A 26,616-nucleotide genomic window follows, 5' to 3' on the forward strand; every position below is an offset into this window, starting at 1 on the left:
AGTCCCAGATGTCCTGTGGACTCAATAAATTAGGACTAAGGTAACATCTCCAGCATACTGGAGGAATGTGTCTAACTCTGAAATCTGTAAAACTGCTGCATGGAGTTCCATTTACACTTCTAACCAATGGCCATTTCTTATCTTAGGAGAGAAATCAGAGGCTTGTTGTGGAAGAGCAATTCTCTAATTTATGAAGTACTGCTCAGCCTTTTTCCTGGGACCTGTACCCTGTGGGTCACTCTACCAAGAGTGAGGATCTACTAAGATAATTCCAAAAGGAAAGGAAAGTTGTTTGAGTACATTGCTTCTCGTGCCTCCTCTTCTGTTTTGTCTGAGTCCTCCAAAGGCATTCTGAATTGATGGAAAAGCCCAACAATTACTTTTCTGCCAGAAAGCTCAGAATGTCTGACGACAATATGTACTCTTAAGAGTGTGGCTCTATAGAGGGAGTATACTCTGAGAATTCTAAATAGAGGAGAGTTCCTTTACCCTGTATTGATCTACAGCTCTGATAAATCAAATAAAATGTATTGGCTCAGATATCTTGGGTCAGATCTGGCCTTTTGATCATTTGAGTTGTTAGTTCAAGAAAGTGTCTAATATTGATAGATTTAATAGGTACAAAAGTGCACATTTCAATCAGACATTCTCACAAAGCTTGTAAGGTTTGAGAAGTCACTCCCATACAGAACTCATTCACTTGGCATCTCTTCAGCTCCCAGGATTTTTGCTGAAATATTAATAGGTGAAATAGCTTCTGACAGATCCAAGAGAATTCATCTTTATCCTTTTTAAAATGACATTCTAATCAGAACAAACTCAAGATAGTAAGTGGAACGAGCAATGTATGACGTAACTTTCATCTCTTCAGAATCCAGGTTTTATGATCCTTTTCAGAAAATATAACTTTTTAACATCACAAATAATGATGCGTGCAGGACTGCAAGTAAACCCGGCATAAGAAAGGAACATTTCTTTTAAGACAACAAAGATTTCAAAAACTACATAGAACAAAATCAATTAAGATGAACAGTAACCTATATTTACGAATAATGTTTCAACAGAAATTATATATTTTTTTAAATCGTCACCAGACTCAGAAGCCTTAAAAATCCTTGTCTATTCAATACAAAAGCAGTACTTCGGTCAGTAATTTGTATTTATCAAATAAGAGAAAAGATTATAGGCAGGTACTTTATTAATAAGTCAAAAGTAACAAAATAAAGGGAAAGAGACCGCTTCATTCTATTAAATTCCTAAATTCCTATTAAATATTCAAAGAACTTTTTTGTCCAATGCCATGCTTCTTACTCAGAGCCAAGGAAAAAGCAAAAATAGCAGGGCCATATGGAGAGCTGAGCACCTTGCAAGACTCCATTTTTTAGAGGAAGAAACTGAGGCACAGAGAGGTGAAGTGGCATTTCCAAGGTGATACAGTGGACCAGTGGCCGAATTAGGGATAGAAAACAGACCAGAGCTCTGACCACCATGCTGCCTTTCAAAACAGGGATGGATTACTTAAGCTGCATTTTCATGTTTGCTGCACTGTGTTACAATTTGAACTAGCTAAAGTGGCTGTTGTATTAGGCAGTAAATACAGAATAGTGGTTTTAAAAAGAAAAATAATTGTGAATGATTATAGTTAATGTGACCTTTCTACACCAGGTGTAAAATTTTGATAGGTAAAAACTGTGGAATTGCCTGCATGTGTTTGACATGACAGTACTTTAAAAACCAAGGCAGTTTTCTCTCCTGCTGCTTTATTCTTTGACCATTTTAATCAAAACTGGAATCTTTAAGAGCTCAAAGAACTTGGATCATTTGATTTAGTCACACAACATGGACAATTTTCTGGTGATGATATACAACCTTTTTTGCCTGTAGCAGCTGCCACTTCATTTAGGTAGCATGTGTGTCACGGAACTGTCTAGAAACAAATATTAACATATTCACGGAGGGTTTCCATAATATGATAATATGGTAGTCTTTAGGGTTTGCAGCTCTGATGAAAATCTAATTACATTTTTCTGTTTTGAACAGCCGTAAATTAGATTTGCAGTGCAGATTCACAACCAGCTAGAGGACTGGCATAAAGATGCTTTCAAATACTTTCATTTGGCACATATAAATACATTGTTTTTCCTCAAGTGTTGTAGATATTAAAATATTTTAACAGAATACCTAATATGAACATAGAACAGGTTATAAAACAGTTAGCCCTGAGCAGAAAAATAAATATTTATCATTTGTGAATAAAAAGACAAACATCATATACAAATGTGGAAAGGAAAACAAATAAAAATGTTTTCAGAAACTGAAAGCAGAATGTAATAATCAATTTACCAGCCACAGCATTTTCTTCCTAGCATCTGAACTGTTTGAACTATAAAACAGGCATCCTTTGTGCAGTATTGTGTGATTTGACTGCCGAAAGAAACATCTGTTCAGCAGTCGCAATTTTGCCTATGCAGTAGGCTTCAAATGATGTCCTGGTTTCTCTCCCCTCCTAAGTTAATTTTTATGTCTGAATCTCCATGTTTTGGCATTTGTGTAGAGGAATGACAACAAGCCTTGCACTGGCTCTCAATCTGAGTGCATCACCTCGACACCGTACTTATCAAGGGATCAGTTTGAAAAGGAACAGGAAATTATATTCACACTTTAATGTCCAAGTGTGAATTACATGGGGAGAAGGAAAAAATGATGCCAAGAATTTTCTCATCGATAGCAAAATCTATATATGTGTTACTTGGGAGACCATATATTTATATGACAGCACATTTATAATGGAAGTATAGCATTCGGCACTACTGTATTATAATCCTGTACAAGCATTCTGTACTCAGCATATGAAAGCTGCTGGTAATGGATGCACTGCTTAGCAACATCAAATCAGTTAAGCATATATATGATAATCAAATAACAAACTGATTTATTTTGCAGGCATAGGGGAATTGTAGAAGTAAAAATGCTTACTTAAAGAGGCATTTTATCCACCCCAGCTCTCACGAACCAAGCGCATAATTGGTTACAGGGTGGGTAACAGGGCTTTTACCACCAACCAAATAACAACTTAGGGTAGACCCTTCCCAGTCTTCCCTATGGACTCAGTTCAGTTGTGAAACTTCTTTGGCACCCGCAAAAGAGAGGTGGAGTGATAGAGGCCACAAGGATGAATAGGGGACACCTCAGTCCTCAATGACTTCAAGCTCTTCCCTCTCATGAGCACGAGGTCCAACTGCACAATCCTGGGTCTCATTTAGCTCTGGAAGCTGGTCCTTTTAGCTTTTACTCACACTGGTCACTAGTTCAGGGCCATTGTATCTGATATCCCTGTGTGTTATCACCGCCCCTACCCCTCCCAAAATTATCCTGGCTACCTCACAGTTCATATTTTTCCATATCCTGTCAATGCAGGCTGGCTCAATGGCCACCCACCAAACTCGTCTTTTAAGCATCTCCGACCAAACCAACCGAGTGTGAGGCCATAAATGCATAATCAGCTCATATCCCTCTAATCCTTAAATTTAAAGCAGTGCAACTTGCAGGACCATTTTTGTCCAGGCAAGTAATCAGGACATGTGGCTATAGCTCAGCCTTCAAAGAGTGCAGCAGGGGCGTGTGCTGATTCCAACTCATACCCCATCTGCCACACCACCAAAGGCAAATGGCTTCAGCCTTGAAGCTCGGATACGATCCACCTACTGACCTGGCTGCCTGCATGTGGTCCCAATGCATAATAGAATGTCCATGGATCTGGACCCCAACCTTCTTCCCAATGTCTTCTACAATTGTAAATAACAAGGTCTGTGCAAACCATGGCATGCCTAGTGATGGCCAAGTCCAGGAATGCCCACTAGCCTGAGTGTAATCTTTCCAGCACTCCATGTTGCCCATATTAACACCCTTACATTGTCCAGCTTCTCCCTGGGTAGCTGTGATAAACCTTGCATTTGGACTAACTCAGTTCCCAAATATGTCTACTTCTGTGTTGGCCCTTCTGTCATTTCAGAGCCAGTGGGACACCCAAGTGTGCACCCATCCTCTGAAAAGCACTCAATAGGTGGGCACATTTGCCTGTTCCCAATTTTCCTGCAAAGAGAAAGTCATCAAGAGAATGAACCACCTATGTAAGCCTATTTTCCTCACAGCCCAATATTCTAGCATTGTACTAAACTTCTCAAAAGCTGAACAAGAGATGGAACAGCCCATTGGCAAATATCAATCCAAACAGTAGGAACCTTCAAACTGGAAACAAGTTAAAATCCTTGGGATGGACAGAGAGCAACTGAAATGTAGACTTAATGTCACACTTTGCTAACTGTGCGCCTTGGCCACATCTCTTTATCATGGCTACTGCTGTATCACATGAGGAATATCAAACTGAGCATAGATTAAGATCAATATTGTTATTAATAGAAGGGCCGCAGGGGTAAGGCACAAGGTGTACTACTCTCTGTACTCGCTCTTAGTTTTTTTTCTGAATCAAAGCCAGAGGCAAAAGCCACAGGTCCAGCATTGGTGAACTCCCAAAGGGACCAGGCACCTTTTTGGCTGCTACTGCCTCCTGAATTTTTCTTTGAACTATATGGATCTTAAATTCTTTGCCTGCACTTGTCTCTCTTTCCTTCATATTGGATCTGAAAGCCAAATAAACATCCACTCCCAATATATAATTCACATCTTTTTTGCTAAGATAGCCCAGAAACATGGCCCTTAATACTTCTAATTTACCTGGATCAGCAACATACTTCCCTCTTAGTCAATTATTTTCCCCCTTAATAGAGCCCAGGGTACATAGTCGGTTCTCATAAGGACAGGCTGGTATTTTTACCAGCTGTAATAGGTGCTTCAAGATGTTCAAATGGTTAATCTTACAACATTGGTTCGTGGCCTTTTAATAAATTCTACAGTGGTTGAGAGAAGACAGGTTGCGAGTGACATCTTTGCTATTTTCAGTACAGCAACTGCTTCTCTGGTTGGCAGCAAGCACTGACAATGATGTTCCAAATGAGGGATATTGGGATAGTACCCTAGTGGCATTAGCAGCAAACAGCATCATGTCTTCTAACTTACTTTTGTCTCATTAATTAGAAATACCTCCCTTGCCTGTGAAAAGTGGTAACCAAAGCATTGATCATCAGAGCAGAAGTATAAGCATCAAGCTTCTCCTGACTGATTTTTCCTTTTTTTCCCCTTTCTCTTTTTGTCTGAGATTCTCCACCCCACCAATGGAAAGTAGTGAAATTCCCTGTTCAACCAGACTGCAGAGGTCTCCACTTTTAGATACCTACCCGTTTATTAATTGATATATGTTATACCCAGTACCAAAACACATCTTTACAATTATAATCCTGTTAGAAAGAAGAATGCTTGCATTTAGAACATTCACAAATTGATCTTCTGTGCTTGTTTCATTTAGGTTTTTCTACAACAGATGAATTTCTGTATGAAATTCAATATGAATCTAATAAAGTTAAATCTCAGCTAGAGTCTTCAGTGGCTATAAATCTGGTGCAAAAAGATCGGGATGCAGAGTCCGGGATTATAACACTGACCTTCAATATCGTATTTGCACCTAACAAACCAATGAGGTAAGTCTCTGTTCCTGAACCATCCTGATCTGCTATGAGACTTACTGGAAGTAGTGGGCGCAATATATTCCTTTGTCTTTCCATTCCTGCCCATATGTCCCTCTCTCTGCTCTGCCTCTCTCTGTTTTTCCTCTAACAACAATCATTTGGGGTTTGCTTACTTGCCCTTCTCCATTGTGATGCTCTGATATTAAAACTGCCAGTGGTTCATCTTAGATGCGGGATGGGAAGGTTCTGTGAAGTTGTTACTCTGGTTATGCGTGTATCACTGTACTAAGTAGAGTGGAGCACTGGCAATGGTACAGCCCTAGCAACATCAACTAACAACTTATAGCAGTATCAAAATCCAAGTCTCATGGCAACCAGAGGAGCCAGAAGAGACCACCTCTCTTGGAAAAGTGTCCCTATGTGTTTTTAACATTTGTTTTAGGTCTGTCAAGCGATTAAAAAAATTAATCATGATTAATCGTGCTGTTAATAATAGAATACCATTTATTAAAATATTTTTGGATGTTTCCATATTTTCAAATATATTGATTTCAATTACCACACAGAATACAAAGTATACTGCACTCACTTTATATTTATTTTTGATTACAAGTATTTGCAGTGTAAAAAAGAAACAAAAGAAATAGTATTTTTCAATTAACCTAATACAGTGCAACCTCTTTATCATGAAAGTTGAACTTACAAATGTAGAATTATGTACAAAAAATAACTGCATTCAAAAATAAAACAATATAAAACTTTACAGTCTACACGTCCACTCAGTCCTACTTCTTGTTCAGCCAATCACTCAGACAAACAAGTTTGTTTACATTTGTGGGAGATAATGCTGCCCACTTCTTATTTACAATGTCACCTGAAAGTGACATTGTGCACTTTGTATTCTGTGTTGTAATTGAAATCAATATATATAAAAATGAAGAAAAACATCCCAAATATTTAATAAATTTCAATTGGTATTCTATTATTGTTTAACAGTGTGATTAAAACTGCTATTAATCGCAATTAATTTTTTAAATCACAATTGATTTTTTTGAGTTAATCACGTTAGTTAACTGCGATTAATTGACAGTCCTAATTTGTTTTAAATCGGGGTGAATCTGGAGCCCTGTGATAAAGGGAATTCCAAGAAACTATGGGTATTTACCTGTTCCTTGGTGGCCATACCTAGTGTAAGGTGCAGTACTCTGGAAAAGCCTTTGGACTGGATAGCTGGTATAAGAATCCTATCCTTGGCTTTATGAATAGAAATGACCTTCAACTGCACTTGAATATTGAACTTTGCCCTTGAATACACAAATGAGGCATCCACTGAATTTGATAAGTGATTGAGCTCACTAACAGTATCTTTTCATACATATCTCATTTTAAAATATGATTTGATCAAAACCTATGTGTCAACAGGAGAGATGGTTTGATAAGTTCAGGACACATGCTAGGCTAGCCATAAACAAAATATAGCGGAGATCAAGGAAATTTAACAGAGGAGCAGCCACTTTTCATTTATTACATAAAATGCAGTTAACCTTCTCATTGATATCATTTAGATTTGAGAAGTTCCTCTATCTCTAGCATCTGTTTGTACCTAAGACCCATAAAACAGTGTGTAGAAAGGTGGGGGTAAAAGTAGTTCTTCTTCGAGTGATTGCTCCTGTGTATTCCACAGTCGTTGTGCGTGCTCGCCACGTGCACCGGTGCCGGAAGTTTTTCCCTTACAAGTACCCGTAGGAGGGGATCACTGCAACCCCTGGAGTGGCGCCTCTATATCACGCTATAGGGGGAGCTGCGCTCTCCCGCAACCCTCAGTCCCTTCTTGCCACCAGTGAAGGTTGTTGGAACTTTGTGCTCCAGTCTTGCTGTAGCCCTTCTAGTAGCCTTAGTAGTACTCATCTTCTCCATAGTTGGATAACTTCCTTAGTTAGTGGCCTGGTGTGGGGCATGGCCGTGCCCCAGGCTTCAAGTCATGCGACTCCTCTCGCAGTTCTATGCCAAGAAGCAACCCGCACACTCAGTGTCTTTGCTGCTTGGGTGAGACTCACGTAACCGATCGCTGTAAGATCTGTAGGTCGTTCAAGCCTTGAACAAAACGTGAGAGAGATACCCGGCTCTGGGTCTTGCTAATGGAATCTGCTTTGGCCCCGGCACCAGCGCGCCGATTGGACTTGGCACCAGGTGCCTCATCCTCGGTGAGGAGCGAGGCGCCCTCCACCAGTCAGCACCGCTCACCCGCTAAGAAGCAAGGGAAGACTCAGCGGCGCCGACACAAGGACAGGGGTGAGGCCGGACCCGAGTGGGGCAGCCCACAGTCCCCCTCAGGACCAAGACCTCCGACTTGTGCCGAGCGGAGTAGTCCGGTCCCGTCCGTGCCTCTCCCGTGGTGAGAATGCCGTCTATGCTGGAGGCTGCACAAGCCGCGCGTGACATCCTCTCCCTTCTGGTGCCGGGTGCGCTGCCTGAGACAGGCCCCTGGTCCCGAGGGAAGCCGCCGTTGGGAGCACACCAGCCCTCCCTGGCAAGGGACAGCCCGCGTTCCGAGGACTGTGCGCCCCGTTCGACGAGGTCCTCCCATAGCTCACGTCAGCCCTCTACTCCGATCAGACTGGCTGACTCGCATGCGCGGGAGTCTCGAAGGTCCTCCACTCCCCATCGGGAGCGCACACACCGAGACAAGCGGTGTCAACGCTCCTCTTCGGATAGGAGCTACAGGAGCAGATCCCGATGCCATTGTTATGGATGCTCATGCTCGAGTGCCCGCTCCGCTAGACACCATAGACCAGGGGTCGGCAACGTTTGGCACGTGGCTCACCAGGGTAAGCACCCTCGCGGGCCGGGCCAGTTTATTTACCTGGTGACGCGGCACGTTCGGCCGATCACGGCCCCCATTGGCCGCGGTTCGCCGTCCCGGGCCAATGGGGGCGGCGAGAAGCGGCACGGGCAAGGGACAGCGAACCGCGGCCAATGGCGGCCGCGATCGGCCGAATCTACCACGTCACCAAGTAAATAAACTGGGCCGGCCCGCGAGGGTGCTTACCCTGGCGAGCCGCGTGCCAAACGTTGCCAACCCCTGCCATAGACGGAGCTCTCCTCGGGTGTTATCGGCACCGAAGTGTCGAAGCTACAATCGCCGGGATGACTATGAGAGCAGCATTTCGGTCTAGTACCTCTCCTCATCGTTGTCGAGGTCCAGTTCTCAGGGCCAGCACTGGCACAACCATAGACGCTCCCGTCGCTCCTACGGCACTGTGCGGTCAACGGTGACCTCGACCTCGGCACCCAGCCACCCGTCCCCGAGCCACACCGGGCCCCGAGAGCAGCCTGCACCACTCGGCACCCAAGCCAGTCAGTGGCAAGGGGCACCATGGCAGGACCAATGGTGTCAATGGGCACCGTGGCCGCATTTGCCTGCCCAGGCGAGACCGTGCTCGGTAACTGGGGCATCTTAGACCCATTTGGCATCCCCCCCTCCACAGAGTCAAAAGTCGACGGGCACCGAACCGGCGGCACCGGGTCCGGACTCGGTCTTGGGAGTCGAACCTGCGGCACCCCCTGACGCCCTGGTAGCTGGACTGGCCCCTTTGCCGGCACCTCTGTCTGTTGTACAAGAGGACTTTAAGGCTCACCAGGAGCTCCTCAAAAGAGTAGCCTCAAATCTCCAACTCCAAGCTGAGGAGATGGAGAGCCGTTGGACACCCTTTTCAATGTTCTGTCTTCCTTGGCACCGGGCCGTGTGGCCTTGCCCCTTCACCAAGGTCTGGCCAACATATCGACTGCCCTGTGGCAGACCCCAGCTTCCTTGGTGCCCATATCCAAGAAAGCGGAGAGAAAGTACTTTGTTCCTGCTAAGGGACATGAGTACCTGTACTCCCACCCGGCATCTAACTCCCTGGTGGTGGAGTCAGTCAACCATCGGGAACGCCACGGCCAGCCTGCACCCACCCCCAAGGACAAAAAGACGCCAAGAGACTTGATTCTTTTGGCGGGAAAGTTTATTCCTCTGCGAGCTTTCAACTTTGGGTGGCAAATCACCAAGCCCTGTTGCGCTGCTATGATTTTAACTTGTGGGGTTCTCTACTGAAGTTTGAGGCTCTGGCGGAGGAAGGGGCAGCAGTGGCGAAAGCAGCCCTCCAAGCCTCATTGGATGTGGCGGACGCAGCAGCCCGTTCTATGGCATCATAGCTTCTCCTGTCTGGTCTCTCTGCAGAGTCTCAGTCTCTGATGCAAGACCTTCCCTTCGACGGGAAAGCACTGTTTGCAGATCAAATCGATGTTCGCCTGCATGGGATGAAAGACTCCCGCACTACCCTGCAAACTCTGGGCCTATATGTCCCACCAGCGAAGGACAAACCTAGGCCGCAGACCTCCACTCCCCTCGCTAGGGGTAGATATGAACCCCCTCCTAAGCAACCGAGGGAGCAGAGACGCAGGTCTCAGTGTCAGTCCTGCTCAGCCCCGCGACCAGGCCCCTCAAAGGGCAAGAGGCAAGGGAAGAGGCGGTTTTGACTCTTTGCTGGGGGCCACTGGGCCTGTTGCCACAGATACCCCCCAGTTAATAAAGTTTGTGTTCTGCAACCGTTTATCTGCATTCCAAGTGCAGTGGTCCCATATAACGTCGGACCAGTGGGTCCTCAGCACGATTTCCAGGGGCTACACGTTGCAGTTCACCTCACCGCCCCTCCTCTACCCCCCGCCCCGGGAGGACCTCGGGGACCGGGAATATGCCGCTCTCCTAAACCAAGAGGTGGCGCGCCTTCTCAACCTAGGTGCGGTGGAGAGGGTACCAGTGGAACTTCAGGGCAAGGGATTTTACTCCCGGTACTTCCTGATCCCAAAGGTAAAAGGCGGACTCCGGCCCATCCTCGACCTGCGGAACCTCAACAGGTTTATGGTCCGCTACAAGTTCCGCATGGTGTCCCTAACCTCCATCATCCCCTCCTTAGACCCGGGGGATTGGTTTGCATCCCTGGACCTCCAGGATGCATATTTCCACATCCATATTTTCGAGGGCCACAGGCGAAGCTTCCTGGTAGGGCGGGACCATTACCAATTTGCGGTCCTCCCCTTCGGCCTTTCCACGGCCCTCGGGGTTTTTACCAAATGCATGGTAGTGATGGCAGCCCACCTCCGGAGGAACGGGCTGCAAATTTTGCCTTACCTAGACGATTGGCTCCTCAAGGGCAGCTCCCAGTCCCAGGTGCAGACCCAGATGCAATTCCTGCTGTCTGGGCCTTGTGATGAACGAGGCCAAGTCCACGTTGGTACCAGCCCAGCGCATACATTTCATAGGGGCTCTGCTAGACTCAGTAGAGGCCACAGCCTCTTTTCTCCAGGACAGATTCGAGACATTCAAAAGTCTCGTAGCCTTGGTCATGACCTTCCCCATGATGACGGCAAGGGTATGCCTTCAACTCCTGGGTCACATGGCAGCATGCAGGTCCATGGTGCGACATGCCAGGCTCAGAATGAGGCCCCTCCAACTCTGGTTGGCCTCCCAGTATTCCCAGTCCAGGGACAGCCTAGACAAGGTAGTCACAATGCCACCCAACGTGGTGGCCGCGCTGCAATGATGGTCCCTCCCGAGCAATATGCTAAACAGGATCCCCTTCAGGGAAACCCCTCCCTCACTAAACCTGGGGTCCGATGCCTTGGGCCTGGACTAGGGAGCCCATATAAGGAACATTCAAACCCAAGGCAGGTGGTCGACCTTGGAATTGTCTCTGCACATAAATGTCTGGGAGCTCAGGGCAGTGCGCCTGGCGTGCGTAGCGTTCAGTCTGCACCTTCACGGGAAGGCGGTGACCTCACGGACAACACGTCCGCGATGTATTACATCAAAAGGCAGGGGGGCAAGCACTCCTCGGCCCTGTGCCAGGAAGCCCTGGACCTCTGGGAGTTTTGTATAGCCCACGATATCTCCCTACGGGCCTTCCACCTACCCGGCGCATGCAATGTGCGAGCTGATCAGCTCAGCAGGGTGTTTTCCCACCAATACGAGTGGTCACTCCACTGGGAGGTCACCCATCAGCTCTTCCGAGGGTGGGGAGCTCCCCGGGTCGACCTCTTCGCTACAGCCCAGAACAGACGCTGCCCCTAGTTCTGCTCCTGGGCAGGGGCAGAAAGGGGGGCGATCTCGGACGCGTTCCTCCTCCGATGGTCAGGCCAACTGTTCTATGCCTTTCCACCCTTTCCACTGATAGGCAAGGTTCTGCAAAAAGTAAAGGCAGACAGGTCGAGGGTTATCCTCATAGCCCCAGATTAGGCCTGTCAACATTGGTACGGGACCCTTCTGCAACTTTTAGCGCCCCCCCCCCCCCGCTTTGTCCCGACCTCCTCTCCCAGGACAGGGGATGCCTTCTCCACCTCAACCTGGCCACGCTCCACCTGACAGCATGGCTGCTCAATGGTTAAACGAGGAGGAGGGAAGGTGTTCGGAGAATGTAAGACGAATTCTGCTGGAGAGCAGAAAGCCGTCTACACACTGGACGTACCTTGCCAAATGGTCTAGGTTCTCCAGGTTGGCGAGGGAACGGGGCGCCTCCCCGTCATCCGCATCCCTCCAGCTTATTCTGGATTACCTACTGTCCCTTAGGACCCAAGGGCTAGCTCCTGCCTCTGTCAGGGTTCATTTAGCGGCCATTTCGGCCTTCCACCCCCCGGTGCAAGGTCAATCGGTGTTCTCCCATCACATGACCTCCCGCTTTTTAAAGGGCCTAGATCGTGCTTTCCCGTATGCCAGGGCCCTGGTCCCGCAATGGGATCTGAACCTAGTGTTATCCCGCCTCACGAGTCCTCCCTTTGAACCCTTGGCCACGTGTTCCTAGTCTCACTTGTCATGGAAAGTGGCTTTCTTGGTGGCTATCACCTCAGCCCGTCGCGTCTCGGAGCTTAGGGCCTTGACCTCGGAACCCCATATACGGTTTTCCACAAAGATAAAGTTCAGCTTTGCCCACACCCCGCTTTTCTCCCGAAGGTGGTCTCCGCCTTCCATATGGATCAGGACATTTTCCTACCAGTACTCTGTCCTAAGCCCCATTCCTCAAACGTGGAATGCTGCCTACACACGCTAGACGTACGTAGGGCACTGGCCTTCTTCCTGGACCGAACCAGGCAGTTCAGGAAGTCCTCGCAACTATTCATTGCATCGGCCGAGCGATTGAGGGGGCAACCGGTTTCCACCCAGTGCATTTCCCGCTGGATCACCTTGTGTATATGCACATGTTACGATTTGGCTGGGGTTCCCCCGCCGCCTATAGTGAAGGCACATTCCACGCGAGTTCAAGCCTCGTCGGGCACCTATGTAGCCCACGTTTCTATCCAGGACATATGTAGGGCTGCCACATGGTCATCTGTCCACACTTTTTCCTCGCACTATGCGATCGTCTCCCAAGCAAGGGATGATGCCGGGTTTGGTATGGTGTTACTCCATCCCAATAACCTTTAAACTCCTACCCACCTCCATCAGATATAGCTTGGAGTCACCTACTGTGGAATACACAGCAATCACTCGAAGAAGAAAGGACAGTTACCTGTCTATTCCACATCCCGCCCTCCTTCCCCTCTGTCGGGAGTTGTCTGTCAAGAAGGAACTGAGGGTGGGGGGAGCGCGCAGCTCCCCTTATAGCGCGATATAGAGGCATCGCTCCAGGGGTCGCAGCAGTGCTCCCTTCCTATGGGTACTGCTAAGGGAAAAACTTCTGGCACCGGTGCATGTGGCGAGCACGCACACCTACTGTGGAATAGACAGGAGCAACACCTCTTGAAGGACGCCAGTTATGGAACAGGTAACTGTCCTTTTCTGTATCAGCTCAGTGTCCATAGCATTTATTGAACCATCTGACAAGGTACGGCAAAGCAAGGCACAAGATACCGACCTCAAACTGTTAAACCTGTTACATCCCTAGTTGCTTCAGAAGCACAAGTCAAATCTCAAATATTTGGTTCTAACAAATTAGTTTAACACACTATGAACCATGGCCCAGATCTACAAAAGAATTTGGGATGCTAAATTGGGAGTTAGGAGGCCTAAATTCAAAATTGTAGGTACCATGAGAGCCTCAAAACCTTGCCTGTGGGGCCCAATCTGCTAGTTGTTCTTAAAGCATGCCTAGTGCCACACAAAACAGTTAAGTGGGGGAGAGGAGGGAACCGACTCCCTTATAACCTTTAGCCCAGAAGTTAGGGAATTCACTTGGGGTGTGGGAGACTCAAGTTCAATTCCCCACTCTGCCTGTGGAGAAGGGATTTTGAACATGGGTTTCCCACCTCTCAGGTGAGAGTCCTAAGTACTGGACTATGGAGTTACTCTCCGAATCAAAGCATATGTACTTATTTATAAATAGTGGAACAGCTTCAATAGGAGAATCACATCAGAATCCCCCATAATCCAGTAGTTCAGGCATTTACCTGAGAGGTGAGAAACCCAGGTTTAAATCACATCTCCTCAGGCAGAAGGAGGAATTCAAACGGGGGTCTCCCATATCCTGGGCAAATACCCTAATTGCTGCACTACCGATAATAAGGGAGATTTCCTCTTTCCCTCCATCTCCCCACACTGGTCGGTCATTTTGTGTGGAGTTAGGTGTGCAATGTTGTGGCCCTGGCAAGAACAGCTTAGGTGCCTGATTCCAGGGAGAGGATTCCCGGCTGTGGAAACAAAGTGACGATAGATGCCTAAGTCTGGGCTGGAAGAAGGGACCTAAATCCCTGAGAATGACAGGGCAAAATACATACCCCTCTCCTCAGCATCTGCTATTGGCTAGCTTAGGTTGCTCCCCAATTGGTGTGCTGGCTTTTGTGGATCCCATTCTTAGGCACCTATCTGTGCCCATGCACTGTATAGGCAACAGTGACGTAACAAAGCCCCAGAGAACTCTGGCATCAGGAAGGGGTCCCTAGCCTATTTTTGCACCAAAATCTAAAATGTTGCTTACATTTACCATCTTGGAAAAACAGAACATATCCGTCTTATCCATAAATACAGGAACACAATACGCAAGCTATCTACAAACCAAAAAAAAATGCATTTATGGATTTATACAAAATTTAACCAAAATCATTGTTTTCCCATCCTTTGGTCTGCAAATATAGCAACTGTTTTTGATGTATCAACTTTTCTTGCTCATTCAATTTCTGCTGAAAGAACTGCTAGTCTGGTCTCCAAAAATCAATCTTGTGTGTGATGTCACCATAAGATAGAGCCCCCATATTCAAACCCTAACATTTTACCAATAACTGTTATCTAAGTGAAAATTTGCTCAATAGCAATTCTGAGACTACACAAATTAGTAATAAATACACACATTATATCAACATAAAACATGGGGCAACAGCTTTTATATGTCAAACTTTAAGTAGCAAGGCACATCAAAGCACGGGTGTAGTTAGTCAAAAAGCCCCAGGGCTTGAGTCATCACTGTTACTCCAGTTTGAAGCTGGTGCAACTTTACTGGAACTAAATTAATGGAGTTACACTGCTGTAAAAGAGGAGCAATGCAATGGAGAATCAAGCTCCAAATCTTTATATCTCAACCCACAATTTTGCCCAGGGGAAAACTTGCAATTTGAGTACAAAGAGTATTTGCTTTGCATTCACGAATCACAAGGCTGGGCACCAAATGCAAACAAGTGTTGTCACAAATATACAGCCCACTTTGGAAAATCAGATAGGATGTTTTTCTAAGAGATATGATCTAGGATTTATTTTGGGAAGTTCTGTGCCCTTTGTTACACGGGAGGTCAGACTGGCTGATCTGGCCTTAGACTCTATGAATGTATGAAATGTGGGCTCTGTGTCACGGACACCAAATACAAGGATCCATACAGCCATGCAATTTAAAAAAAAAAAATCCACAACACTATTGAAATAACTACATCCTCAGCACTTTTCATAGATCATGGTATCTAGTCCACGTTACACAACTATCTAAGTCAGGCACTTATGGTATGTCTGCTTTCATATCATAGGAATGTTACCTGTCCTAGATAAAAAGCCAGCCCTCACTAATATCTGTAACATCTCCTAAATACTGTTAACACACACACACACACACACACATATATATTCTATTTGGATGTGGTTCGATCCTTCCGCATATGAGGAAAGATTCAGCGTTCTGCTCCTGGATTAGGGAGGTTCCTCTTGATCTCAGCCTTCCAGCAGCTCCATTTGCTCCATCACCTTTTCCCATATTCACACGGCACAGACCAAATTAGAGCAATGAGTGGCGTTGCAACCTGGTGCCTATCATGAAGGCAGGGTGGCCGGGCCAAACCTGAGTTATGCTGCAACCTCATGTGCCAACTTGCAATGTCACTCACTCAAATTTAGCCCAGTCACACTTCCATCTGACGGAGGGGCACAAACGCCAAATGTGAATGAATGCCATTGTGAACCTGTGTTCCAGGTGAAATGCCGTGCTCCATCTGGTTGGGTCCCCATAATCTTGTAGGCCCTGATGGGACTGCACCAATTTCACTGTTGTAGCTAGCCACTGTAGGGAGCCTAGGTGCCTAGCTCAGGGATTGTGGATTCCACTGGCTGGCTAGGCACCCAAAAGTTAAGCATTTTAACACTCAGTGTTGTGACTCAGCACTTATAGTCCCTCTGTGGATTGGGGCCTATATTCTTGCCACACCAGTGTAAATCTGGAGTAACTCCATTGCAGTATATGGATTCACACCGTGTAAATAAAAGAATCAGGCCTCACAGCCGCACCAATTGTTTTGCCTCTGCATTAGGCCATTTCTTAGTAAAACTAACGTACAGCAAACAAGATGAGCGGTTTAGCTGACATTCCATTCCAAAGTAAGACTGATAATATGGTATACAGCCTAAAAAATTTACATTGCAATTTAGAGCCAACTGTATTTTCATTATGATGCATTGCAATTTTGCAGAAACACAGACTTACTTTGCACTTTGGACAAGGATTTATTGACCTTATATTTCATTATGCCTTCCTTGTAATGATATTTTTAACTTAATTTTGAAGGAATTCAGCAACATTGGTGGTACGGTGCACTACAGGTGGTGTCTGGAAGTTTCCAATACTGTTACTTGCCACTGAGCCAGAAGTAGACGATGTCATCAATATTGAAGCAGCCGGCTTAAACAAAGAATCAGTGATTGGCTTTAGGCTTACAAGTCAGACAAGGTAATGCTCTCAAAGATAAAGCATATATCCAGGTTTTGAGGATTGGATTCATGCTCAGAAGAGAAATACATTAGACAGGATGGGTTTGGGCAAGAGGAGCAGGGTGAAGTGGGTGGATCTTGTGACATCAGTCACCATCCATTACCTCGTGTCCCTGTATGCAAGTTATGCAATACACAAGTGCTGTCCTGAAGGTGTGATAGTGGAAGTAGAGGCATTCTACAACCGTGGGGTAGGCTGCTGACCCTGAAGGATAAGCATGTGTGGGCTTGTTCCATGAGTTAGGATTTCTCCAGGGTTTGGCCCTAAAATGCTTGTGTGCATTAGAATGTATACGGGGGAAATTTGCATGATACACCACTAAGGCATTTACATTACAGAATAATGATGGAACTGACCAAATATTTTTACTAAGACGAGGCTGTTTTAAAAAGCTGTATTATTTCCCTCAATTTGCACAGTTTGTGTTCCTTTAGGTTTTGTTATGTAAACAGTAAATAGTCCACTTCTAATATACTTTCTAATCTGATAAAGTAAATGAACTTTGACAATGATTTTTTTCATCTACAGCAAATTTTTCATAATGGTATGCATATAGTAATGTCGCCTTATAAGTCCTGCAGAAAATAATCAGTAGTAATCTGATTATAAAGTAATTAATTTCTGTGTTTATTACAATTGCATAACAGTATAGTATTAAACCACATACACCACTACGTCGATATAACGCGACCCGATATAACACGAATTCGGATATAATGTGATAAAGCCGCAGTCCCGGGGGGGGGAGGCGGGGGGGGGCAGGAAGCTGCGCATTCTGGTGGATCAAAGCAAGTTCAATATAACACGGTTTCACCTATAATGCGGTAAGATTTTTTGTCTCCTGAGGACAGCGTTATATCGGGGTAGTGGTGTATTAGTCCCTAATACAGTGCAAGGAGGTGATGTTGAACTATATGGTCTCCCTATGAATAATTTAAAACTATTGGGAAAAGATGAGCTTGAAGCAAAAGTATGAGGCTTACAATTTAAATCAATAAGTGAGGTTGCTTTTTTCCCTTTTTAATTTGCTTTTTTATTGCATGTCTAGTAAGTATACTCAGTACACTGGCAGATAAGCGGATAGTTAACATACATAACAAATTTGTCATTGTAAGATCCCCAAAATAAAAAGATGTCCTTGGTCCTTATTGATTTTTTTTTAAAAAGAGCTTACTTCCAAGAGCAGTACATCTGAGATGGACAGTTGTTCCAGCTTTTAGATGGCTGTCAGTGATGATGATTCCTCAAGACACTGGAAAAGCCTCCTATCACAATGCTCAAGTTATCAGCTACAGCGGAATAGGTTGTTTTGGGAACAAAAGTGAAGCAATTGCTCTGGCAATGTTATAATCTGCTGGTAGGTGTATGATAGTAGTGAAGAGACCTAATGTTCTTGTAAAAGGTATAATAAAGTCTGAATCATTACAGTTATATAATGAAGGTGCCATGATGCAATACAGACTCTTTCCGTCAGAGAAACTATAACCTTGTTTAAAATGGAAAAGGATACCCGCCCTCACTTCAGCCATGTTCAGTGAATGTTCCCAGTACTGTACTGCAAGCTATGTCAAAAATTGCTTTGAAAACCTCAAGCTTTGGAGGAGAGGCGGGGGGGGGGGGGGAAGCGGGTTGGTTTTGTTTTGTGGGTAGGTGTTGGAAAAAAAGGAGTTTATAATTTAGGAATAAGTGTCCAACTAAAATTTAGAATATAGCAACTTTCTTATTCAATATCAGATGTAATTTAATGCTTGTATAACTCAAATGACAGGTTAAAAACCATAAAATATAAAAAAAGGAATTAAAAGTTTTGTTTAAGAATCTTTCAGACCTTAACAGAGGAAATCGCCCAGTGACTTAGAGTTTTGCTGGATTAGGATTTGCTAGCCCCAGCCCATAGAACATTTCTAGTATCTTTTTAAAATCAAAAAGCTTCTCATAGGACCAGATTTTGCCACCCTTACTAACACTGACTAGTACCTTACTACGCAAGTAGTACCACAGTGTTCAGTGGAATTACTCATGTAGTAAGATACTACTCATCATGAGTAAGGGAATAACATGGTACATCGAAGAAAATAGGGCTACTGACGGGAATAAGGCACTACTCAGTATGATAAATCTGGCTACCACAAGTCAATAAATTCAGAATTTAAGTGGATCTGTTCAACTTGTTTGGGCTCAAATATATATACTTCTTAAAAGAAGAAAATCCCATGCAATATCTCCCAAAGACAAGTGTATATATGTTCAGTTAGTATTGAAGTGTATAAGTGATTTTTTTTTTAAATCTCCTAGAACTGGAAGAGACCTTGAAAGGTCATTGAGTCCAGCCCCCTGCCTTCACTAGCAGGACCTAGTACTGATTTTGCCCCAGATCCTTCAGTGGCCCCATCAACGATTGAACTCACAACATGATGATTTTTTTTCAAAATTTCATGACTGCTGAGTGGGCAGCCCTAGGAGTCTGGAACCGTCGGATCCCAGCCTGGGGCAGTCCACATACTAGGGCTGCCCTGGAACAAGAGACCCTGGTTCCACAGCAAGGAAACTAGAACTCCTGATATTGCAGGCTTTGCCCTGCTATTGCAGATCCTGGAAGATGTGGGTCCTCATCCTTAGGGCAATCCAAATGGCATTACACTCTGCCTCTGTGGCTCCTGGAGCTGCAGGAGAGGTGGGGAGGCAGCGCCAGGGCTTTCTGCTTCAGCAGCACTTCAGGAAAGCTTCTGTCACTTTCAGGCAGCCTGGGAACCATCATTCCAATTTTCCTGATGGAAAATCCAAATTTTTCAGCAAAACTGAAATTTTCTCTCAGAAAATCTTGGTTTTACAAAAAGGGCATTTTTTGACATAAAATCATTCCAGCAAAAAAATGTGCTACCAGCTCTACTGGGAAAGGATTCTTTAATGAGTAGGAAAGTAGGACAGGACTGGATGTGGCAGAGTTAGCTATATCAATCTAATTCTCAGAGCTTTGCGTGATTATGGGTTCAAACTGGTTCTTACTTCACCTATCAGTTCACCCACCCCTGTTATGCAGAGTTAATTTGATATAAAGGAGTTTCTTGGTCACAAAGGGCTATCCAAGGTTAATTTCAGTGCTGCCTAAAGAATGGTACACAGGACATTTTGGCTCTATGTTTGAGTCTGTCATTTGTTTCTCATTTTAAAAACTATACATTTTTCTATGCTTTTCAGACCTCTGAAGGGAAAAATGAAGCCTGTTTTACACTGTTAGCTTTGAAAAAATATTTCTGACTTTACTGCTGTATTTCACTAGAATTAGCAGCATGCCAGAATTATTTAATTATGTATGCTGCAAGCAAATTCATTTATTAAATGGTGTGTGGCTGTGTGTGGGTGTGCGCGCGCGTGTATATCTATATCTATACACACACACACAAAACCAAAAATGAGTTCTGGATTTTGATGTCATTCAATCTACTTCATGACAATTCTATGAAATTCTCCCAACAATCCAGAGATGTAATTAGAATATTTTAACTTGGTATTTTTCATGTAGTACAGTTATAAAGTACAAATAGTGACTGAGCTCTTATTTTTCTTGAGGCTGTAGTTGACATAATGTAAATATTGATATTTGAACATTTAAAGCAGGGTCACCAAAAAGGTTTATAATCATACTTTTTAGTAATGTGGTGTTTGGCGTTTAACATATTTAAGATGTAAGTTCATAAAGGAGTTGGAATAGGGGGAAGTAACTCACCAGTTGGCATATCTAGCTATCCTTACAACAAAAAATAAAAAGGAAATCTTACCTTAAAGAAGGTTTGAAAAATCCCAGATCTGCTTCTGTTTTCATAACATGGAGGCACCAAAGTCCTTTCCTCCCCTGACTCAGGTATTTCACCATGTAACCAGGCTTTTGTCACTATGCTTTTGGAGTTTTAAAGATTCTATATTTCCAAGGGTGCAGGGTCATCAGTGAAGTTAAAATCTCTTTTGGTGTCTAAGGCACATGCCTTAGAGTGATTGATTAAACCTAAGTTGCTTTCGGACAGGTACAAAATGTAATCAATTCTGATAAATGATGGAGACCTTATTATTCTCTATATGTCATCCTTTTGTTGAAAAGTGCCCATCATCTAACTTGTGCTTTTCAATAAAACTTAGCTTTGTAGAATTTTATAATAGCTAATAAGGCTGCTTAAAAATGTGAATTTGATAGTCTATTAGACCTCTGTTCAGAGTGCCCATCAGCAACGATCTCATTATGAGCTTCACTTCCAGTAATTCAACTATTGTTGAAACTACACCATAGCATTCACAAATTGCAAGCATTATTTTCCTGTGGAGTTAAATGTCTTTAAATAAGTAACATAGGTTACTCTTCTCTACTAGAAAAAAAAAGTATATTTGGATCAAAACTCCTATGACTTTCCCTGAAGACTCGGGTTTTCAAACACAGCTTTCAGCCCCTGTAAATTATGAGGAGAAACATGCTGTATATCAATGGGCAGCAATCAATATGGAATGCTTCTCCTAAACTGAAGTGACAAAGAGTTACCTTACTGACAGGTTTAAGGAAGACTAGTGTAAATTTCATGGATATTTTGCAAAGGCCATAATATAATGAAGGCTGTGTTATACATTCAGGGCTGTAAAACAGGTATGGTGGGCCTAAAAAGGATTTTTATAGACATTGCAGAAGGATCTCTTGTTTCCTTGTATTGAGAACATAGATTTCTAGAATTCATTAAAACATCTATGCTTAGCAATATCCAACATCAAGAATGATTTGAATACAAATTAGCATAAACTGCTACTTAGAAAATAATCTAAGGATTAAACCAAAAGGTGTAAATACACAATAAAAACTGCATCTCACTCTTGCTGGTACCATGGATTTATTTTCTAGTTGCTATTCCGTATTCATTAAGAAGGGTGTTAACATTGGCTTGGTCATTAATATCTACCCTCGATTACTGTAGCCTGTGACAGTAATTATAAAACTCAAAGGCTGGAAGATATATTTGCACCTCTTCATTCATAATGGGCTCTGACCTGGCATAGAAATCTATATTAAGATTTATTTCATGCATGTGCCTCTCCTGAAAACACCATATAGTAAGGACCTTATCTGATCAAGTCTGTGTGTACCTTCCTTGGCTTAGGCACAGAAGCTCTTGGAGATATAAATGTACTGCCTCTTAGGGTATGTCTACTCTAAAAATGTAAGTCAGCCTATTTAGGTCAATTTACAGCCACTGCGGTAATAACTGCGGTGGTGCATGTCCGCACTACCCTCGCTGGGTTAGTGGCTAGGGGCAGTGTGGGGAGCTGAGGGCCTGGTCTCTTAGCTCCGCTGGTAGCTCCCTGCCGGGATCCCAGCTGCCCCACAGGCTCCCAGCAGGGGGCTTCCCCCCCTCCACTCCCTGTTCACCACCGGGAGTGGGAGAAGCCACTAGGGGCTTCTCACCCGCCTCCTGCCCGCATCCCAGTGGGAGTGGGGGCAGCCTTATCAATTGGAAGGGGAGGGGAGGCCACCTGGGCTTCTTGCCCCAGCTCCCAGCCGGAAATGGGTTCCAGCTGCCAGCTCTCCAAAGGAGCAGGGAGCAGCTGGGTTTTCTTGTTAATTTCACGGCCGATGTAAGGAATGCAGTATCTACACAGACACTGCATTGCCCTAACTACACCGACATAAGCCTTAAACCTCTCTTGGAGGTGGAGTTATGTCGGTGTAGCAGGGCACTTACATCAGCAGGAGGAAGGCTGTAGTGTAGACACTGACATAATTAGGTCAAGACAAGCTGCCTTATGTCAACCTAACTGTGAAGTGTAGACCAGCCTTTAGTCTCTGCTGGCCTGGGAAATGGGAGGATGGTACTGAACCTGGAGCTCTTCTATGGTAACATGTTTCACTAATAACAGAGCTGTTGGGCGAGTCCCATCTTAAATATTTAACTTAGTAGCTATGTTAAAGTTGATTATTAATTATATTGTAGGCTTATGAGGGAAAGGATCGTGTCTTTTCATGTCCTATGTTAGTTGCCTGGCACAGTTTTGGGTACTATAAAATCAACAACTATTTGCTTCTTTATAACTTATTAGAAGAAAAACACTATGTTCATTACCAAGAAAATCATTCACAAACCTTCCCATGAAAGGAGAACTATTCTTCAACAGCAGCACAATATAGCCCCACATAAATTCTACATGGATTCCTTAACATGGAGCATGCCATTTACCCAGGAAATGTGGGACATTTCCACAGAGGAAGGAACCACCATAAAATATTAAGTAGCTGAATTATGAATGAGAGATTTTGTTTTTAAAAGCTAGTTGTGCAAGGCAAAGTTGTTCCTGGGAATGAGGACCCATGAATACACCAATATTGACAACATCTCAAAGAAGAATTGTTCGACTGTTTAATTAAAATAGAATAATAGAATATCAGGGTTGGAAGGGATCTCAGGAGGTCATCTAGTCCAACCCCTGCTCAAAGCAAGACCAATCCCGACAGATTTTTGCCCCAGATCCTAAATGGCCCTCTCAAGGATTGAACTCGCAATCCTGGGTTTAGTAGACCAATGCTCAAAGCACTGAGCTATCCCTCCCTCAGTTTCACAAACTAAGATGTAGTTGCCTTAATCATGGCACATATAGTACTGTACTATGTCGTGTTCCAGGTTTGCTTGCCTTTTTTGGGAGGGTGGGCGGGGGGGGGGGGTAGAAGAAAGAGGAGACAATAATGATATTCCCATTCCCCAGTTGTTTAATTGTTTCCTCTTCCTTCTTTAGCTATTCATAGGTAAGCTAACTTTTATTTAGAAAAAAGTCAAAAGCTATTTTGTTTTTTATCCCCTTTTCCCTCTCTCTTCACGTATTATTTTTTTCACGTTTGCCCCTAGGCATAGAATGGCATTCCCTTTGTGGTCTGCCAGACACCACCATCTCCTCATTTAAATCCATTCCTAATGCTCTCACTTTCCCAGAGATAGTTGTGGGATGAATGGAATATGGGACATCAAGACTGGCATAGTTGAAAGCATGGACAGGGCAAGGGCAGCCAGTGTGATGAGAGACCAGTTCAGGTAAGTAGGGTGGGGAATGTTTATGCAGTGCCTTAAAGGCCAGGACAACAAATTCAAATTTCCTGATGGAAAAGAACATAAGAACAGCCACACTGGGTCAGACCAATGGTCTATCTAGCCAGAATCCTGTCTTCAAACAGTGGCCAATGCCAGAGGCTTCAGAGGGAATGAACAGAATGGGCAATCATCAAGAGGGAGCCAGCAAAGGTGGAAGATGCCATGAGACTGAAGGACACCAAATGTTTGCAGCCACATTTGGGATGGACTGGAGGAGGCAATGAGGTTGTCATCGAAACCTATATCTGGAGAAGGAGGAGGAGATAGCAGTAATCAAGGTAGAGAAGAAAGCTGTGGCTGTCATGACAGAGGAAGGGTCAGATCTTTTAAGCATCGTGGAAGAAGAAACGGCAAGTTCTGGACACAAACAGGTGTAAGAAGAGAATGAGGAGCAGATGATGACCCCCAGGTTATGAGCCTAGATGACAGGCAGGATAGTGGAGTTGTCATCAATAACAAAAAGGAAGGAAGGAGAATTTTTGGGTGGGAAAAAGGAATCAAATTTCTACTACATTAACACCAAGTTAATGATGAGATGTCCCTAACGAGATGTGAGAGGGAGTCTGCAATTTGGAATTGGAGAAAGGGAAACTATTACTTATCTTTTGTACTGCCCAACCATTATCCTTGTTGAAAATTAGACAGGATTTCCTCAAGAGACTCTGTACTATCCTGAAACTTGTTAGACAGCAAATCCTACAATAGCTGTAATAGAAAAAAAACTCTCATATAAAGCCCCATCGCCATAGTGTCAGTGGAACAAGAGTCACTCTATCCAGGCATAGTTTATTTAACCCAGTTTTTAAAATGCTGCATTTAACGTATAAAACGTTTGTGTATAAAAGTATGGACGTAATTTGGGAAGAGGAGATAGGAAGGAGCGATTTTTCTCTGTCTTCCTTTCAAGGCACTTAGGATCCCTTCCCTATTTAACAACATCTGAACAGGTGGGAAGCTGCTTCACAGAAAGACTTGATCCTTACCCCTAGTTTACACACTAAATTTTATTAAACAAGGTTACCTTGTGGTCTTCATAGGGCATTGCTTTTGATAAAATGGGTTGATTAAAATCCTACTTACCATACATGCAACTCAACTGAAATCAGTGGGGGTTTTACCTAAGTCAAACAAGCAGCTTTTGCTCCAACGTGGTAACCTATTGTTACTGGTACCTGGTAAAATGGGTTATTTTCATATTACTAAGTTGAGCTGTCTTTACAGATGAATTGTGTTTCCTTTTCCATGAAAGGGGCAACAGTCCCATTATTATTCAGTATGCATCCCATAAGCTATCAAGTATCATGACTCACAGCTGCATGGTAGCATGCATGTCTACTGCAACAGGATACCTGCTATTTTTAAATAGAATTGCATAATGATCATATGTAATAGGCACAATATACTTTTACCCTCTTTTTAGGTATCCCGAACCATTCACTGCATACTTCCTGCCAGGCAGTGACCCAGAGTTTGTTGTATTGCCTCAAGCTGGGGAACTTCTTCCACTTGACACTATTGGAACCCGTATAACCGTTGGATTCAAGCCAAGTATGTACAGCAAGAAGCATAAAGCAACTTTAGTAATTCAGGTGAGTCCTCTAAGAGTGAGTGGGCTTGCTGTATTATATTAATGGACCAACGAAGTTTCTTTGTGAAGAAGTTTTAAAACAAGTCCACTCTGTTACTAAAGTTACCACTAGGGTCGCCAAATTTCTGATTGCAGAAAACCAAACACCATTGCCCCGCCCCTTCTCCAAGGCCCTGCCCTCCCATTCCATCCTCCCTTGCTCTCTTTCACCAGGCTGGGGCAAGATGTTGGGGTGCAGCAGGAGATGAGAGCTCTGGCTGGGGGTGCGGACTTTGGGGTGGAGCCAGGGATGAAGGGTGTGGGATGCAGAAGGGGGCTCCAGGCTGGAGCTGAAGGGTTCGGAGTGTGGGAGGGGGCTTTAGGCTGGGGCAGGGTGTGACGGCTCTGGCTGGGGGTGCAGGCTCTGGGGTGGGGCCATAAATGAGGGGCTCAGAGTGTGGGAGGGAGCTTAGGGCTGCGGCAGCGGGTTGAGGTATAGGGGAGAGGTGAGGGCTCTTCCAGGAGCCGCACAGAACCAGGGCAGGCAGAGAGTCTGCCTTACCCCGCTGTGCTGCCGACTGGACTTTTAATGGCCTGGTCAATGGTGCTAACCGAAGCCGCCAGAGTCCCTTTTCGACTGGGCGTTCCGGCTGAAAACCAGACACCTGGCAACCCTATAGTTACCACTGTTAGAGAAATGACAAACAAAAATCTAGAAAATTAACTCATGGAAGCTTTATAGAGGGTTTTTTTCGTAATAACATTCCTAGAAGTACATTCCCATCTAGATCCATCTACCCCAGGGATTGGCAACCTTTGGCCCGCGGCCCGCCAGGGAAAGCCCCTGGCAGGCCGGACTGGTTTGTTTACCTGCCGCGTCCGCAGGTTCGGCCGATTGCAGCACCCACTGGCCGCGGTTCACCGTCCCCGGACAATGGGGGCTGCGGGAAGGGCAACCAGCACATCCCTCTGCCCGCACCGCTTCCCATGGCCAATGGGAGCTGCGATCGGCCAAACTTGCAGACGTGGCAGGTAAGCAAACCAGCCCGGCCCACCAGTGGATTTCCCTGATGGGCCGGGTGCCAAAGGTTGCCGATCCCTGATCTACCCCAACCTCACCCAGGTGACAGACTGCATTAGCAAAG

General features: G+C 44.7%; 1 protein-coding gene across 1 annotated transcript in view; it reads left to right on the forward strand.

Annotated features, from left to right (window-relative positions):
- Positions 1-26,616, forward strand: part of LOC135978161 (cilia- and flagella-associated protein 47-like) — a 387,250-nt gene that overhangs the window by 341,668 nt on the left and 18,966 nt on the right. Inside the window, exons 20-22 of the mRNA XM_065579202.1 lie at positions 5,423-5,594; positions 16,589-16,750; positions 25,325-25,493. Of these exons, the coding sequence (XP_065435274.1) occupies positions 5,423-5,594; positions 16,589-16,750; positions 25,325-25,493 (503 nt within the window). The remainder of the gene's footprint in view (positions 1-5,422; positions 5,595-16,588; positions 16,751-25,324; positions 25,494-26,616) is intronic.

The sequence above is a fragment of the Chrysemys picta genome, chromosome 1 (genome assembly GCF_011386835.1).
Source record: "Chrysemys picta bellii isolate R12L10 chromosome 1, ASM1138683v2, whole genome shotgun sequence".
Taxonomy (NCBI): domain Eukaryota; kingdom Metazoa; phylum Chordata; order Testudines; family Emydidae; genus Chrysemys; species Chrysemys picta.